This window comes from Nannobrachium achirus (genome assembly GCF_963921795.1).
Source record: "Nannobrachium achirus genome assembly, chromosome: 1".
In the NCBI taxonomy this organism is placed as follows: Eukaryota; Metazoa; Chordata; class Actinopteri; order Myctophiformes; family Myctophidae; genus Nannobrachium; species Nannobrachium achirus.
Genome location: NC_137810.1, coordinates 25040939 through 25060218, shown reverse-complemented (window position 1 = coordinate 25060218; position 19280 = coordinate 25040939). Strand labels below are relative to the sequence as shown.

Below are 19280 nucleotides of genomic sequence, written 5' to 3'. Positions count from 1 at the left end.
AAGCCTGCATTATCGCAGGAGCTTCCAAAAAACTCATGGACATTTTTAATCATTTCATTTTTGTAATACTTAGGCAACATTGGCTTATAGGTCCAAAGTTATAATATAAGCCATTTCTAGTTCAATTTGTCTAACGTTTTGTCGGCTGCGTTGTGATCCGGTTGGAGTTGAGTTTTGCTGTGTTGGATGGCTGTAGTGTGGCGGTAGTGGTAGGTCGAGACAACAGGGAGGGAGGGGACGAGGGAAGGGCGGTGGGGTTGTGGGGGGTGTGGTGAGGGGTGGGTGGGGGTTTGGAGAAAACGGAGTTGGGGAGGGCGACTGGTCGTACTGGATTAAGTTCAGGATTTGTGTGTCTTGTTGGTCTTGAAGGAGACTTGCAACACGCGGTCGCCCAACCTGTAGCCGTTGAGGCTGGCGATGGCCATGGCCGCCTCGTCGTAGTTCGTCATGGTGACGAAACCGAAACCTTTGCACTTGTTGGTGTTGAAGTCACGGATCACCTTGACGTTGTTGACGGCGCCGAATGGCCCGAACAGCTGCCACAGCACGCTCTCGTCCGAGTCCGGGGACAGGTTGTACACGAAGATACACCATCCGGTGCCCGTGTGGCCGGGGATGTTCATGCCCACCAGACTGGTCATACTGTCAATGGTGATGGGAGAGAACCTGAGAGTGGAGGAAACAGAGGGATGCAGAGAGATGAGCAGAGAGAAGGACGGGGAGAAAGAAGGGAGCAACTTTCAGTTTCAACTCATTCCAAAAATACTGGACACAGTCAAATCCTCAGTGTTAATTTAACCCTGAGAGTGTACTAAAAGGATAAATGAACACTGAGGATTTGACTGTGTATAATTGGAGCTAATATAAATCTAATGTGAAATGGCCCTAAGCCTGATTCACATCTGTCTCCAATTTACAGCACTTTCAGACCAAGGCAATCAATTCATCTTGAAATAATAATCTCCCTCTGCCTCCAGCAGCTCAGCTTTCATCTCTAGTCTAGAGTTAAACACTTCCAAATAGGCTGTCTCCTAACCTTAACCCTAATCCAGATGATTTATCAATCAAACCAAAACATATCTGCTTTCCTAGCCTATACTCTACAGTAGGTGTCCTAGGATGAATGTGATTGGATGTGTGTTATGTGAGTGTTACAGTGTTAATGTCTAGATGTATGTGTGTCTGTGTCCTCTGCAGAAAGCCTCCATTTACAAATGACTTCAGTGTTGCATGCTGGGATATTTATTTTAGTACGAGATGCAAAGGAAGCTTTTCTCTCTGTCTCCTTGACTGCCTCATTCGGGAGCTATATTGTACTGTAGGAAGGCTGAATTAAAAACATTTCTAGAAGACCAAGCTAGATCTGCTCTTTTTTGCTTCATAATCTTCTCCTCTTTCTTGTGATGCAAGAGATTCGAATCCTCAGTTGACTACACTTAATTGCCTTTCCGAAAGATAGACGAGGAAATAATCCCCCACCACATACTTTTAAATAAAAGGTAAATGAAATAAAAAGGTTCATTTCTTATGCCACCTCTCTACAGGAAATGACTATAGACATATAATGGGTGCTTTAATTGAGATTTCCGCTTTGCTGCAGCTGTCTCAGAGAAGGCTGCATTCTTGAGGAACGGGATTTGAGGAGTGGGAGGGGGGGGAGGGGGGGGTGCTAAAATGGAAAATGGAAGCACTTTACAGCCCTGTGACATAAAGGAACAGTATGTACCCCCCCCCCCCCCCCCCCCACCTCCCCTGCAGCCTGTGTGATGTTCTGTTCTGTGCTATTCTGTTCTGTTCCAGAGCCCCTGGCACTGATCGATAATACTGCTCAACACACTGGTCCCACATCCCCGCTCTCTCTCTCTCTGACTGCAATCACCACGACCTTCCTGAGTGACTTTGGTCCTGCGGAGTGTACTGGTGGGTGCTGTGGAGTGTGTGCTGGTGGTGGTGGTGGGTGCTGTGGAGTGTGTGTGTTACTGGTGGGTGCTGTTACGTGTGTGTTCTGTTGGGTGCTGTGGAGCACAGGTTCCCAAACAGTGGGTCAGGACCCATTTGTGGGTCGCGGACACATTTTTATGGGTCTCTTTATTTTTTTGTTTCCTACATTTTGTTTTTGATTAGTATTATTTCAAAACCTTTTCAAAAAACATTCCCAAAAAGCAACAAATGTTTAAGAAGTAGTGGAAATAGCCGATCTACAAGCTCACAACGCGGCGCGACGCGACACGTTGAGACCTTGTAGATCTGCTGTTTTCACTAGTTTGGGTCCTGGGCAAACATCTAATTTCTCTTTTGGGTCTCGAGCCAAAAGGTTTGGGAACCACTGCTGTGGAGTGTGTGGTGGTGGTGGATTCTGTGAAGAGTGTTACTGGTGGGAGCTGTTAAGTCTGTGTGTTCCGCTGGGTGCTGCTGTGGAGTGTGTGCTGTGGATATGAATCTGGTTCGGCTGAACTTATTTACTGCAAGGAAAGCACTGTTTTGACTTGCTCGGTCAAACAACAGTAAGTAACAGTAGCATGTGGCTGACATACTATGCGATCAATATTGCGGTTAACTCATTATTATGGTCTGCACACCATCGTTCCAGGCTCCAAATCCCATTGTGTTTCGTAAATCCCCTACATGGTGTTTCTGTCCTGTTCAGAAGGTTTTGGTATTTTTCTCCATGTAGCACCTGTCTCCTCCCTGAAGAACGCAGTCAGGCTGAATTTTAACAGGCCTGGTCATGTCAAGGCCTTGTCTGGCATGCTCAACTGCATTCCTGGACTCCTCTCCTGCTGGGCTCAAAAACAACCTTGCGGTCATTTGCATGCAAAAGCTGTACTCTGAGAGGGGGTTTTATAAGTGTGCGAAGCCGAAAAGTAGAGACTTCGCTACACACTCAAATCTTGAGTGTGTTCTCTGTACAAATGTAACCAGGGACGTGCTGGGCCCCTGATTCAGCCCGGGAAAAAGAGTTGTAGAGGCCCTCATTGCGTGCTATAGCGAGAGATCTCTCTCTATAGCGCTGCTGCTACTCAAAGATTTGCCATTTCAGATCATGACAAGTGACAAGCCAGTGGGCCAATTACATGAGATATATTTTGTCGTTGTTGGGTGGAAACCTTGTATGTCCAAAACCGTTTGTTTTGTATTTATCATTTAAAAAAATATTTAAACTAGTGAAAACAGCCGATCTACAAGCACACAACGCCTCGCGGTGCGAGGCATTGTGTGCTTGTAGATCTGCTGTTTTCACTACTTTTGTGCGACAGCCTTGTATGATGAAGCAGGGCTTTGCTTTGCGAAAAAACATGTACAAATTTGAAACTTGGACATACCAGGTTTCTGCCTGACAGTGACGATTTACTTTGTTGGCCGCCCAGCCCCCAAAATGGAGCGAAGGCCGACATTTTATTCGTATTTTTTTTTCCTAATGGCCGGCTTGGACCGGCCGGGAATGAACCGGCCGTTCGGGAGTTGTCCCGCTTTTCCCAATGGCCAGCACGTCCCTGAATGTAACCAAATGGACCTGGAAGGGTTTTAAATTAACACTGAGGATTTAACTGTGTAACGGAACCACAGAGGACATGCTGATAAGTGTGCCTGTGTGTATGTTTGTATGTATGTGTGCGTGTGCGTGTCTGTGTCTACGTGCATGTGTATGAGAGTGTATCCACCAGAGCAGGCCCACTAGCCTAGAATGCTAGCCCATGCAAGACCAGGGGTTGCATAGCAACAGTGTATCTGACCAGCTACTATTCTATCTTTTCCATAGCCTGCCATTTCTCAGCCGGTGGCACCTTTCCTGTCGTCTGATTTCCTTTTCACATTGAGCCGTTGGGTCACAGAACAGCACTTCTACCTTGATGACAAGCTATTCAATCAGGAGGACACAATCACAGATGCTATGCTAGCGAGTCTACCTTTTCATGGTTAGGTGAAGGCTAAGACTGACAGGTAGAAAGCTTTTCCTGACAGTTAACCCCTTAAGGTGTGAATTTCCTTTAAAGCGGCATGTCATCCTAGGCTGATTTTGCCGTTTGCCTTCCAGTTCAGGTTAAAAACCACAGAAGGGTAGTGCACGTGTAAGATGTAGCTCATTTTAGGTGTGGCAAAATGCAAGCATTGACATTAATGTTATCTACTGTCTATACTTGCACTTTGGCACACTCATTATCAATTGTATATGTTTCTTATTAGCCTTTGACCCTAGTTTTTAACCTGTATAGGAAAACCAACTAAATCACAAAATCAGCCTAGGGTTCCATGGCCATTCAATGTTTCTTGAACAGGTATGTCTAAGAGTAACTGTATGGGTGAGAAATCATGAATCCCACCATGCTTTCCTCTACTGCACTATAAACTCACAGCTAATCCCTTCAGACTGAACTCCCTCCTTTCAGCTTGAGTTTCTATTCTACTATAAGGTGCATGTGCAGGTCCAACATGCAAAAGGCCACCAGCGTCTATCATCACAGGGCCTGCCGCTCAAGGTCATGTACTGTAACACCTATTATTGTAGCAAGCAATTAACGGAAACATGGCGGCAAAAAGGAAGGGATCAGAGCAGAGCAGAGCAGTGAGGAGCAATGTTGGAGCTGTCTGCAGTGAAACAGCATTTCCTGTTTCTTGCAGGGATCCAGATTCATCCAGCCTCCCATGACCGCTTACCATTCACAACAAGATCAAGAGAAAGTTGATTGTGCAAATTTCGTCTCATAATCCATACAGTATGTTAACTTCATTAAACTGTACTATTTTAAATAAGAGAGTACACAAGTAACCAAATGGATCCTTATCGGTACATTTGGTTACATTTGTACACTCTCAGAATTAAATTAATACTGAGTAGTAGCTTTAGAGCACGTATTCTATTGGACTTGACATGTTTACTGATTGAATTCATCTTCCAAACAAATAACCTGAAGCTAATGCTGTAGCGGGAAGGCAGGAGAACCTGAATCCAGGAGAAAACCCACGCCTGAAAATCAAGAGCGATACACCAGAGAACGTAAAAACCATACAGTACACAGAAACAACCCAAACAACAACAACACCAGCACGCTTCATAATCAAAACAAAGCAAATTCATCACCACCGAAAACAAACTGATTGTTTTCCACACTGTAACTGTAGGTAGGAGTTGAAACCAAAACAAGCTGAAGAGGAAAAAACCAAACCAAAATCAAGGAACCAAAAGCAGTTAACCTTGAACTAAGTATCAAATGCAAAGTGACTTCAAAAATACAAGAAAAATTAAACTAAAAATATGAATAGAGAGAAAAAAAAAAGGATATTGAAAAATCATTGAGTCAACATGGACATCTGGCATTGGGTGAAGTTTTTAATTACCTCTTTACGCCATAGGCCATATTAAGCAAATTGTCCAGCCTGTAAAGAGAAGGAGGGTTCTGGGGTTAATGGTGGGCAGATGGTTGACTCACTCAATGGAACTAATGCTAAGTCCCTGTAGGAACTGCATGGACCTCCTCGCTCAAGAAACAAACACATCCATAGACGGCCCATTACACTGAGGATCCCCACCAGGTAATGCTGTCATCGCTTCACACATCTAGTGCCATCAGCAGGTTATTGTCAGCGTAGCACTTCACCACAGCCCAGGTCTTTCCAACATTGTTGTGATCAAAATCCATAGCGTCTAATTTAGGCATCTAAAGCTGTTATTAATAGTTGCAGCAACAGACCAGGCCACAGTGCAAGAGCATAGCATTGCACTATGACCACGATGCTAGGGTAGCAATAATGCTATGCAATGGCAGGTTATCGCTTTATTTTATGTGCAGATAGTACATGTAGCTATTGTAACAATTTTACAATTTTTACGTACATTCTGTTAAAAGGTTGACACAAATATTTACACAAGCCTCTTCGGAAGCCACAGTCCTCAATTTGAACAAACTGAGAATGCAACAAATGTCAAAATCACTGCAAATGGAGTAAATGTCCCTTCTCCAGAGTTCTGTCAGTATAATGGTTTGGTGTTTGAGCGATGGTGAGTGAGAGAGGGAATGATGATAAGTATGTAGCCTGTGAGGCAGACTGAATAATATGTGATTAGCCTTGACATTTTGACTGTCCTCTGTGTGTGTGTGTGTGTGTGTGTGTGTGTGTGTGTGTGTGTGTGTGTGTGTGTGTGTGTGTGTGTGTGTGTGTGTGTGTGTGTGTGTGTGTGTGTGTGTGTGTGTGTGTGTCTTAGTGGCAACTTTCAACCTGTCATGCGCTAACAGGTCAGATGGAATGGTTGGGTGTTAGTCAGTGGATGGCCTCTGTCCACAATGAAAAGGATTAGTGTTTGGGAAATGTCCTAGTTCCATAATAATTAATTCCCTGAGCTAAAGTCACTACGGTAGGCCAGGAAAGACAAATGACAGTGTGTGTGCGCGCGCGCGCGTGTGTATGTGTGTGTGTGTGTGTGTGTGTGTGTGTGTGTGTGTGTGTGTGTGTGTGTGTGTGTGTGTGTGTGTGTGCGCGCGCGGGCGTGTGCGTGTGTGCGTGCAAGTGTGTTTATGCATATGGGTAAACAAGTTTTCATTTTTCATGTTTGTGCGTGCAGGTATGGTACCGGTATGTGTGCGCGCGTGTGCGTGTGCGCGCGCGTGCGTGTGTGTGTGTGTGTGTGTGTGTGTGTGTGTGTGTGTGTGTGTGTGTGTGTGTGTGTGTGAATTGTTAGGACTGGTATGGATCCAGTCTGCTTGGTGACTCAATGACCTTCATTCCTCACATGGGTCTGGCCTGTCTCACGTCTTATTAACTCCTCTGGCCTAATGGACAGTGGCCACGGCTTATTGAGCAACAGCAGACCTGCAACTTCTCTTTCAAAAGGCAAAACAAAACGAAAGAATTGCCACTATGGTACAGTATGACCCTTTCTGTCTTCATCCATCACTATGTACTGTAGTTTGACTTTGAATTTTACTTTAAGATTTGGATAAATATCAATATTTAGTCCTTAAAAGTCATAGGCCTACTGTATAACTTTTTTAATTAAACTATATATATATATATATATATATATATATATATATATATATATATATATATATATATATATATATATATATATATACATACAATCTGTGATAGAATCTTTCACTGCTATATCTTTACACTAGCCATTCCAATCTTTAACTTTGAATTTTGAAAAGGACATGTGAGGTTTCCACCTGACAGCAGCGATACATATTGACTCATTAGGACAGTAATGACTCCATTATGTGGGAGGGGAAGGAGCAGGCTGCTTTGTGGCTAAATTGAGTGAATTGGAGTGGGTGCTCAGAGGAGAGGCGTTCCAGGCCCTGAGAGCTCAAAGACATCTGCTGGCCGCCGGGCCACTGGGCCACAACAAATCACACCACTCTTTCCAAGCTCCACATAAACAATAGGGCTTTTGTGCTGTCTCTCAATGCCTGTTAATTGAAGTGCTGTGGTTTAGTTTTTTTCCCCTTTTGAAACACAAATATTTTCAATAATAACAATTATAACTGGTTCCTGACCTGTACAGCATAAGGCTAATTTCTTAATTACTGCCGCCATTATTTATGGGTCAATACAAAAGAGCTCAGATCTGGGGTTGGGGTATTGTGCTGTGAGCTGACTATGTTTTGTGTCTTGCAGAGCACCAGACAAGCAGTGTGTCGGACAGCACGTTGTCTTGTGGTACTCCGGGCCTAAAGGACCTTGTCAGATATAATTTTAAGTGGAATCACAGATTGCAAAATGGCATTGAATCAACATATAATGTTGTCAGGTAGCAGTATTGAATCCCAAATGGAAAAAAATGTGAATGGTCTGAATTTTTATATTACCTTTATCTAAAGTGCTTTGTTTTCTGAAGTTAAACGAGAATTTTAAGAGGACATGCTACTTGTTTCATAAAATTCGATTCAATTCGATTCAATTTCAGACATCAAAAGAAAGTGCAGATGTTTTCAGGGCTATACATTTCTCAATGCATTTGCTTAATAAGGAAACACACATTGTGTCAATGTGCTGCTGTTTCAACGCTCTCCATTACCTTAATCACTTTATACAACTTTGAATCTCATGGGATAGTTTGCTCCAAATGAAATGAATAAATGAAGCCAAGGAGGACAACAATTCCTGTTATGGCTGGCTATAAAGAAGTGTGCGAAACTGTACCAATAAAAAAATGCTTGTCTAATCTTAGTAACCTAGTAGCTAACTAGTAGAATATCAACAGTCAAATTAGCTAATTACATCAATCTGTCTTAAATATGACATTCCAACATGACGATCAGTTTTTTTTAATGTATAAAATGTACAACAATATGAGCTAAACAAAGACATTTTCACCAACAATGATTCCTCTGGAGTTGGACTTTCTTCAGAATGGTTATACTGTGTTCATACTAATGACGACAAAGCAACAGACTACTACTCCTTTTCAATAAAAGCTGGTAACATGAAACTACAAAGTGACACTGCATGATGGACGTGATGCACTACAAATGGAAGTTGAGCTGGACTCAAATTTCTGCTCCGTTATAAGGAAGAAAATGTAATTCTTGTTAACCAGTTCCCTGTGCTTAAGCAACACTTACACCCGGACTCTGCAGGAATGTAGCTGGCCATGCTTGCTCTTTTTGTAGCTTTGTCACTGCTAGCGTGAACGCAGAATTAGAATGACAATTTAAGCTACTGTGTCGCAGTTCTCAGAACAATCAATTTATTCCTTTTCAATCTGAAAATAAATGGGGCCTTCTTTTATTTCATTTATTAGAATTATTTTCAATAATTTGTTCTGTGTTTACTCTCCAATTTAGTTTCCAAAAGCCAAGTCTATATTACTACTGCAGTCTCTGTAACCAACTGAATCCAAGTTGGTTTCAATTGGTGAATCTAACTTTTTTTAGTTTAGGGTCTTTCCCCATCGGGATACCAATTTCATTGAATCAGGAGAGAGAACTCAGACACAATACAGGATAAACAAGTCAAATTGGAAGTGATGAAACAAAGAAATGAGCAGACACAATTGAAACTGGAACACTACAAATTTGAAGCTGATAAATGGGTACTCTCTCCTGATTGGCTGAAATTGGCAACCCACCTGAACAATGTTTTTCCTGTTCATTAAAGAACTGGAGAGACAGGGAGACCACTTGTACTGAGAATAACACTTTATAGCAATGATTACTATCAGAATATAGAGCTTTAACGTTTTCTTTTTGTTTTAACCCAAAAGGATCACATACCCTACCTTTAAATCACAGTTCTCTAAGCACCCATTGCTTGTTTGGGGCTCCATGGCCACCCACACTGTACATGTAGTTGTGTAATTAAACAGAGAAAGTGTCATGTGAGGATAATGGCAAGGTTTTGATCGATGTTATTCACTGTGCAGATGAGCGCTGTGGGCGTAAATCCTGGACACGTACTTATTCAAATAATAATTCATAGTAAATATTACTCATCAGAAGCTGGACACTTTTCTTACAGGGTGTCACCTTCACAGCACCTTGATAAAAAAAAATACTGTGCACATCTAGCCCATTTATATCAATGTGTCATGTTTTAAAAGAAGGCTGGTGAGCAGGAGCACAGGGACACCGTGAGGAAGGCACTGTGGTTGTGAGTAGTGATGAGGAGCGACAGGGCTCCTGTGGAGCCTGTAAATTGGCTTGGCGTATCACAGACACACAGCCCTGCTACATCGCTCAGGTGTCACACCAGGGAAGCTGCTGTGGAGGAAAAAATGCCTTCCAAGTCCTGACTTTGATGGGGAGTAAACAACACGACTAGGCTCGGTGTTATTGAATGAGAGCGAAAGTTTATGTGCCCAAATTCTGCTTCACCTTCTGAAATGTTTTATTTGTATTTATTTTTTATTTTCTGCAAGATCAGACTGAGGTCATATACAGTTTTGTCCTGGTTATGTGCTCAGCATGAACAGAAGGACTATGTCCTAAGTAAGTCATATAGATAACAACATGGACATAACTACAGAGGTTTGTTTGTGTCATGAGAGAGTGAGGGAGTGGAAATGACCGGCAATGAAACCATACTCTACATACAGAGTAAATAGAGTATATATGACCTTAGTAATGACTTGGTGATGAAGAGAAGAACCAACCTGGGCAAACTTCAGTTTAAACAGGATAGTTTTAGCTGCCAATCCAGAGCATTTATTGAATCTTCGATATGTGGCTGACCGAGGTTGTATGAGGTTTATCTATGGCTTTACTGATCAAATCTGAAGCATTGTGGTCAAACAAATGTACATGTAAATATGTGTCCAATATATCGTCGTTCTCGGGTGGAAACCTTGTATGTCAAAAACCGTTTTTTCTTTTTGTATTTATCATTTTTAAAATGATTTAAACTAGTGAAAACAGCGAGGCGTTGTGTGCTTGTAGATCAGCTGTTTTCACTACGTTTGTGCGACGGCCTTGTATGATGAAGCAGGGCTTTACTTTGAGAAAAGAATTATAAATGTGAAACTTGGAGATACGGGGTTTCTGCCCGAAAGTGACGATATTTTTTTTTTTTTTTTTTTTCAGATGAGAGTAAACTGTCCAAGAATACTACAAATATACTTATATATACAGTACATACACATACACAAGCTCTTTAAAATAAGCTCATTTTGCCCAGGTCTGACAGGATGCCATCTGTAAATTGTTGGCCTCATGCTATATGGAGGTGAGATGAATGTGAAACACATAAAGGTGAACGACAGAACCCCACTGTCTCTTATGAACAGTGCTTCTCTGGTCTGGTTGGACCTGTGCACACAACTCACAGGGTCTGATTTATTAAACCTCTGCACCAAATGGATAGATTGCACCTGCTCTTCAAAGGGGGAAGTCAACGGCAATATGTACAAGGAATGGGACGATACGCGATATTATCGTTTATCGTGATAAAAAACACTCACGATAATCGTATTGTGGAGATTTAATTCATCGTGATATCGTCACCTGTCCTGCACTGGGATCAATTCACTTTTTATTTGCAGAGCTGCATATCCGGTACCACTTAAACCCTCTATGATTGGCAAAAGGTACTTATAATATACTTGATACAGTCTTTTTTTCACTCTCTATCAAATGTCTTTGCCAAAAAATAGCCGATCTACAAGCTCACAACGTGTCGCTTTGAGCTGCGACGGGTTGTGAGCTTGTATATCTGCTATTTTTTGGCAAATGTTCAGCCCCATAGGATAATGGATTTTGATTATCGCGATAATATCGTAAATCGCGATTTATTTTGTCACAATAACCGTGATATGAAATTTTCATATCGTCCCATCTCATATCGTCCCAGTACAATATGTACTATAAATATTGTTCAGAGGACAAAATGCCTTATTGTCCAAATGGGGGCTGTTGCCATGACTCATGTTTCTTTGCGTAGGTGTTTCATCCCTTATCTGAACACATATTAGAAAATGCATTTGGTGCAAATGTGTTTTTTTTTTTCATCAGGCCTGTTGTTTGGAACAGAAGTGTTTCCTTTATTAAACCCACTCATCTCATATAAACCACAAATAATAACTATTGTGTTTGTGATTGATGACTCTTATTAAAGCAGCTTTAACTAAGCATTAAAATATCTCACTCCTGGCCACAGATGAAATTACGCTCTTGTTTCAGGATACTGTTGAACGAGGTGCAGCAGCACTTCATTTTATGGTGAGAAGTGATCAAATGAAATGTAAAATATGAATGATCGTCTCCATCAATCATGTGAAGCGTGAAAACTGGCAATCACATAAAGTTTCTTTCAGTCTTTGTACTTTAAGGGGTAAACCATAAAACAGTGTTTGCCATTTTAACAGTCTACTAATAGAGACATAAAGGTATCAAACCATAAAATACAGTGCTGCACCCCAAAATACATATCATACAGATCAAATCATACGAGACAGATGTTAAGAGTCCACTTTTCCCACCTACCATAATGAACGCATAGGCATAATTCATACTTCGTCGGAAGAAGGTGTCATCACAATGCGTTGCGCCATTAGGTTGAAAATCTGTTATTTTTGGTGACGGACACCGCCGTGCGAAGAAGTATAAATTCAGCTTCAAACCTCCATTAGAAACAGGAACAACATACACCGCCCCATTTCCACAGTAAAATACTCAGTTAAAGATGGGGTGCCATGATTTTCACCCCTATAAAACTGGATTATCTACTATTATGATTATACTAGGAGGAAGAATTTTTCCAAAAAAAGTGTGCAGAAAGAGTTAAAATTATGTTTTTATGTGGCCACACCCACCAGTTCATTGGTATGTGTGGTTGTCATGGTGGGTGGTGACCCAGCTGAAGTTAGCCACACCCACGTGTGTTGCGTGAATGGTAATTAGGGGAGGGGTTGATTCTATGATGTAATAAGTATGGGTGTTTTTGGAACGGCACGTCTGACCCAGCAGGTGGTATCCTCCAGCTAAAAACCCAAATAAAAAGAGAATGCATAATTGCTAATAACAACCACACCAGGGGGTCTAATGAACTACTCCTAGACACACGAAAACCAGAAAAAGTACAAAACTATGGCACCACCTCTTTAATTTGTCCATTTGAAATTCAGAGAATCCATTCTCAGAGTTAAATTAACAATACGGATTTTACTGTGTACCCTGCCCCAAATGCATTTCAACTCCGTTCCATCCCACTGACCCCGGGCCACTCACCTGAACCTCTGGGCCTGGTGGTGGAGAGGGCCTGGGTATCGGCGGTTGGGGGACTGGTAGAGCTGTGACAGAAGGGCTTGGCTGGTCTTCTGACTGGGATTGTTGGCGAATTTCACCGTGATAGGCTCAGCGGCGCCGGAGGGCTTCTGTCCGTTCAGGCCCTTGATGGCCTCCTCGGCCTCTATCCTCTTATCAAAGCGGATGAAACCCACGCCCCGGGAGCCACCTGTGGGGCCAGCAAATCACAAAACAGACGGGCCCACCTTTACTTCACATGGTTTTGGATGTGCAGCAGTGGCGTCAGTTCAGAAAAAGGTAAGGTATGGCAACATGACTGGTGTCGCGTGAAGGCGCGCGTGCAAGACACCAGTCATGTTGCCATACCTTAGCAACAGGCATGATACATTTATTTTAAGAAGTACATTCTATTTTTTTCCCCCCAAAATGTATATGGTTTCTTGGGCTGGATATGGCAGCCTGGAACAGTTGTTCAAGTGTGGCTAAACTTGGCGTAAACGTGCCACAATTAACAATAATGAATTGCACCTGTGCAGCTGACCTGCGGAACCTAGTAATATACTATTCCGTCAAGATGGGGAGAATAAAAATGTGGAGAATATAATTATAATACCTTGTTAAATTTAGCATTTGTAGTTATTTTACTGTAATTTAACAACATAACCAGCACAGATAGACAAAGAGACATTCATGGATTTATATTTTAAAGTAACTTGTATTCTCCCCCCTGGACCGAGGGTATGGCAGCTGCATACCCCTGCCATACCCAAGTGATGCCCCTGATGTGCAGGTGCAAGTCAAGCAGGCTGTATGCCTGATTCCTACTTGGATGTACATCGATGTCGCACACCGAAATTAGCACATCTACGAGCTCAAAAGCTTTATGTGAGCGTGTAGGTCTGCTATGACACTGGCGCGCACCTACAGGTTGTACCGTTTCAAGTCTTCAGGCTTTACTGTTCTTTTCCAGAAAATGTCCTGCAAATGCTTCTTTCTGTTTTGCCTTTGTCATTTTTATGGAGAATGGAGCGTATTTTTGCAGAACCCCGCATATGGCAGGCAAACCACTGCATTCGTTTTGAAACGCAGAATCCACCTTCATAGGTAGACTAGAATTAAAGTAAGAGAAGGTCATAAAAATAGCAAAAGTAGCTGATCTACAAGCTCAATGTTCTGCCAATCCACTGGTAATCTACTGTCTTGCCAATGGCAGGACATGTGAAGGTTTGAAATGGCACATCTGTACTTATAAATCAGGCTTTACTGTGTCTATTCATACTGATATGCACATTCACATAAAGGTAAACACTCAGGAGTGCTTGCACAGACAAAGCCACACACATACACTTATGCTGTATTATATCGTCGTTGTCGGGTGGACAACTTGTACCGTTTGTTTTCATCATTTAATAAAATTAACTAAACTAGTGAAAACAGCCGATCTACAAGCACACAACGCCTCGCACCGCGAGGCGTTGTGTGCTTGTAGATCTGCTATTTTCGCTACTTTTGTGCGACGGCCATGTCTGATGAAGCAGGGCTTTACTTTGTGAAAAAACAAAAAGAAAAAAAACTTGGAGATACAAGGTTTCTGCCCGACAATGACGATATGAACTATAGTCTGACAGTGCCAGTCCATCAGGGATCTCTGCCTACCGATACGTCCTCTGGTCACAAATAAATATAGTTGCTAGAACGGCGGCTGCTAGAACGGCGGCTGCTAACAAGGCTACGGCCACTGCTTTGAAAACAAATCACATCAATGTGTCCCAATATGGAATAGGATCGCCCTAAAATACTTTGCACTGGTTCTGCCATGCAGATTTTTTTTTTCTACCCTCCAGTTTTAGCAACTACTCTGAATTTAGATGTCACCAGACATATGGGTAGGCAGAGATCTCTGATCATCCAACTATGGCATTGAACCAGTTTTCTTTTGTCCTCAGCTTTATAGTCAAGACCCGCCATACCCCCCCCCCCCACCCTAGCTACAGCAGTCAGACAGACACTCTCTTCATGTCCTTTTCCCACTGACATTTGAGTGGTTTCCTAGGTGATGTTTTTTGACTGCTACCTGAGAGGACCATTTAGAGAACTGTGCTTCCTGTGAGGTCCTTTGTTGGTGTCTGTGAATGCTGTCTGTGTGTGTGTGTGTGTGTGTGTGTGTGTGTGTGTGTGTGTGTGTGTGTGTGTGTGTGTGTGTGTGTGTGTGTGTGTGTGTGTGTGTGTGTGTGTGTGTGTGTGTGTGTGTGCGTGCGCACGTGCGTGCGTGCGTGCGTGCGTGCGTGCGTGCAAGCGCACTGGTATCTATTAATGGATGCTGTGCCTTGTTTTAATGAGGCTGACTAGATGGCCCAGAGGATGCTAGCACAGTGACAGCAGCCCTCTGTGCTGAAGAAACTATTTACATAATAATGCATGCATGCCTGCGTACGCATGCGCACACAGGCCTGTCTGTGCACACGTGTGCGAGTGAATAAAAGGCACTGTGAGGGTGTAAGAAAAAGGGAGTTTTCCTTTGTGTGCAATCTCTCTTAATCACACAGAAAAGATCCGCTCCTTATTGCTATTTCCTTTACCACAGTAAAATCCGGAGTATTAACCACATGAACTATTCTGTGGTGAACATTTCTGTGAAAATATCAAAGTTACAATGTGTTGCAACGTGACGCATTGGGATCATCTATTTTCGGGGAAGACATTTGGTGTAGAGGGGGGAAAAACATGAAGGAACCTACCTAGTATAGGCCGCTGGAGGAATCGGAATTGGTCAATTAAGTATTTTGGGTTTAAGTGATTCATTTAACTAAATCTGAGTGTGTAAAATGAATGTGTCTAATGATGGCATGGATTCCCTGTACAAACTGCAAAGGCTTTCAAACAGTTACTGCTGCTAAATTAATTATCAGTTATCTGGCTTAACTGGCTTAAAATGTCAGTCTTACTGTAGTCTGAGAATAGCTTTCCTTCAGCCTTTTACAATTGCTACAGTATATCTTCAACAATGCCTACTCACCATGCTCATCAATGATGTGCTAACATGCAAATGTGAGTGTCTGCTAATGTTGCTGAGCTGTGTGATCAACGCTGTGATTGGTCTACGTTTGTGGGGACTTGTAGACCAACCCTGTCTGGGCCCTTTAGCTCCACACTGTAAAACATTTACCTGTACGCGAATTGTTTACATGTACGATTTTTGTGTACGATTACACACCATCATAACTGTACATCTCTTTGATATCGTTGCTGTCGGGCAGAAACCTTATATCTATTTTTTTTGTACCCTACTTTGTCATACTACAGTGCTAAAATAGTAGATCTACAAGCACGCAACGCGTCACGATGCGACATAATGAGGTTTCCGCCCCGACAGCGACGATATCTAAAACGTCCCGTGAATCTAGTGTTTTTCACCTGTTTAAATTGTAAAGGAAGAGGAGAACCTTTTGTCCTCGTTTCGCCCTCCTCAACGCACATGATACCCGTTCACCAACGAGGGCTTTCGTGCCAGCCAGGTTAGGTTTTGATCTATAAATAACATTTTGAGTGGAGACGGCGACGTGTAATGATTTATAACTTTGCCAGAATGCACAATATCCTTCAACCTCATTGTCTTCCCTGACCATGCTCCGCGGATACGTGAGGCCCTGAACCAACATTCCCAATGCATCTGTCCGACATCTGATGTGCTCCGATATGCTCTAAATCAGGGGTCTTCAACGTTTTCAGGCCAAGGAAGCCTTAGCTGAGAGAGAATGAAGCAGGGACCCCCACAATCTGTTCATAGATTCCATGTAGTTTAATTGTTTGACTGCACGATCGTCAGTGTATGTTTGATTCGTGTTTTCAGATATTTAACCGCATGAACCGTCAATACTTAATAATCTTGACCTTTTCACTCTGTACTCTTTTTCCCCTCTACACCAAAGCACTTTGCCGAAAATAGCCAATCTACAAGCTCACAACGCCCCGTGCTGCGAGGCGTTGTGAACTTGTAGATCTGCTATTTTTGGCTAAAGTGGCTAAATATGGACGCTATAGGGTTCACATGGTTAATGTAAAAAAAGGAGAAAAAAAGGTTTCCATCAAACAACGATTTGGAGGACCCCCTGTAGTAACTCTGAGGACCCCCTAGGGGTCCCGGACCCCCTGTTGAAGACCCCTGCACTAAATTATTCTGTTTTATGCTCATTCTACCTTTCTGTGTTTCTCTCTCTCTCTCTCTCTCCTGACAGTCCATCACTATTTCCCCTCCCCTGACTCTACTGCCAACCCTGTACCTGTACATTCTTAATTAGCTTGTCAGAAACTGGAAAATAACAATCCTTGTGGGATCAACGCAGTGAAGACAACAAGCAGCATTGTTTCTAATATTTTCTCCATTCATCACGTTGGCGGTAAGTGCTTGCGTGCATGTGTTTGTGAGTGTGTGTGTGTGTGTGTGTCGTTGAATGTCTGTTGAATGTTGAATTGTAGCCTGCTGGGGGATGTCTATGGAGCAATGTGATCCGCTCAGAGGGTGGATAGGATAGGATAAGATAAAATAAGATAATATAGGGCAGAGGAATCTAATCCTGTCCACTAAAAAAGCTATTAATTGACTGAAGGGCCTCTAGACAAGTGCTTGTCACACACACACACACACACACACACACACACACACACACACACACACACACACACACACACACACACACGTGTTGACTTGAAGAGGTTCCATCGAGAATGAAGTGTTTTGTGTGTGTGTGTGTGTGTGTGTGTGTGTGTGTGTGTGTGTGTGTGTGTGTGTGTGTGTGTGTGTGTGTGTGTGTGTGTGTGCGCGCAAACGTGTGCTTGTGTGTGTGCCATATGATATCTAATTTTCCAGTCAGCGTGTGTGTGTGTGTGTCGGTGTTTATGGTTGTTTACTGGCTCATACTGTCCTTGAGTTTGTGTCTTGCAGATGTAAGGAGGTGAGAGAGGTGAAGGGGCAGTTGACCTTGTAGCCAGTAACACATCTCATCTACTTTTACACTGTGTGTGTGCGTGCGTGCGTGCGTGCGTGCGTGCGTGCGTGCGTGCGTGCGTGCGTGCGTGCGTGTGTGCGTGCGTGAATCTGGAGGTCAGATCTGATTACAGTCTAATTCATACCAGGTCAGACTATAGCAGACCAGTGAAGCCTGGAGCCAACAAGAGCAGAGCAGGCCAGACAAGGTGAAAAGACTGTGTTCATGATGTAATTACACCTGCCAAGGACAGGTGAGAGCCGAACCCTGACCTCACCTGGGAGTGTGTTATTCTAAGCACTCGGTACTCAGGTCAGAAGATGAGGGTAAAATACTATATTCTCACTCAACCATTATGTGCAGGAGTACGGCTGTGCTCGATTTTCAGTGTAATTTGTGCCTATTGATTTTGATCATGCTGAAAGAATTTTTTGACTAACCTGCCTTGACATGGTGGCGAATGGTGTTAACACCCTTCATAATTTCTTTCACACTTCATGTATTTAAAACTCATCGACTAAATAAAATCTAATCACATCTCGACATAATAAAAAAAAATAAAAGATCGCTTCTTGAGCATCTTTGGCTCAGTTTGGTTTCCAAGATGCATTTGTCAAGATAATGAGCTGAGAAAATTACTACTTCAAGGTGGAAAAATGTGCTCCCCGAACCAATCGTTTACACACACACACACACGTCTGATAGTCACAGTTTTTTCCTTTGGACTTCTGCTCGAACACAATGAACTGAGAGCAAGGACTTCTTTTATATTTTCACTTCACAACAAAAAAACACACCCACCATCTGGGGAGGCATTCTGCCAGTCTGCACAGTAAAATCCTCCGTGTTAATTCATTAATTTGTAACTCATTTGTACATTTGTAACTCTGAGAGTTATTAACGTAACCACATGGACCTGTGCGTACAGGTCTATTTCATTACATTTGTACATTCTCAAAGTTAAATGAACACTGAGGATTTTGCTGTGTAGGGAACCATTGTCCTTTCAACCAACTTCAGTCTAACAGCATGGTCTACTTATCACCAGCCAGCCAGCCATACAGGCGGCATTGAAGCACAATGCACCAACCAAGCTACGAGACTCTCTACCCTCTACCCTCTCTCTCTCCTTTTCGCTCTCTCTTTCTCCCCCCTCCCCTGCTTTGGCTTCTCTCCTCTATCGCCCTTCTTCACTCTGTCTCACTCCTTTTCATCCTCGCCGTCTTCTCTACCTGCTCTTTCTCTCTCTCCCTCCCTCTCTCTCTTTCTCTCTCTCTCTCTCTCCCTCCCTCTCTCTCTCTCTCTTTCTCTCTCTCTCTCTTTCTGCCTCTTACTCCCCTCCACAGTAATCAACAGAGGCTTATGTAACTCTCTCTACCTGTGCTTATCTCCCCCTAACACACACCAACAGGCACATTGGCTGCCGTACTAATAACACGCTACCGCAACCCAGGGAGAGGGAGGGGAGAGAGAGAGAGAGGGGGGGGGGGGGGGGGGGGTGAGACAAAGGGAAGGAGAAAAACACAGAGGGACAGTACAAAAGGAGAAAGGTGACAGAGGATAATGTCAGGAGGTGAGGGCAGCTTGATGATAAAATGACACAGTGGTATTC

At 42.9% G+C, this 19280-nt stretch overlaps 1 protein-coding gene across 7 annotated transcripts in view; it reads right to left on the bottom strand.

The window, feature by feature from the left end:
- Window positions 1-338: 338 nt before the first annotated feature.
- Window positions 339-19280, bottom strand: part of elavl4 (ELAV like neuron-specific RNA binding protein 4) — a gene marked incomplete at both ends in the record, with an annotated part of 102306 nt that continues 83364 nt past the window's right edge. For 4 of the 7 annotated variants that reach the window (XM_080723456.1, XM_080723458.1, XM_080723461.1 and 1 more), the window contains 3 exons: window positions 339-666; window positions 5338-5376; window positions 12666-12891. In XM_080723456.1, the coding sequence (XP_080579582.1) occupies window positions 339-666; window positions 5338-5376; window positions 12666-12891 (593 nt within the window). Of the gene's footprint in view, window positions 667-5337; window positions 5377-12665; window positions 12901-19280 lie in introns of all 7 variants that reach the window. The other 3 variants (XM_080723455.1, XM_080723457.1, XM_080723459.1) reach the window with 2 other exon arrangements.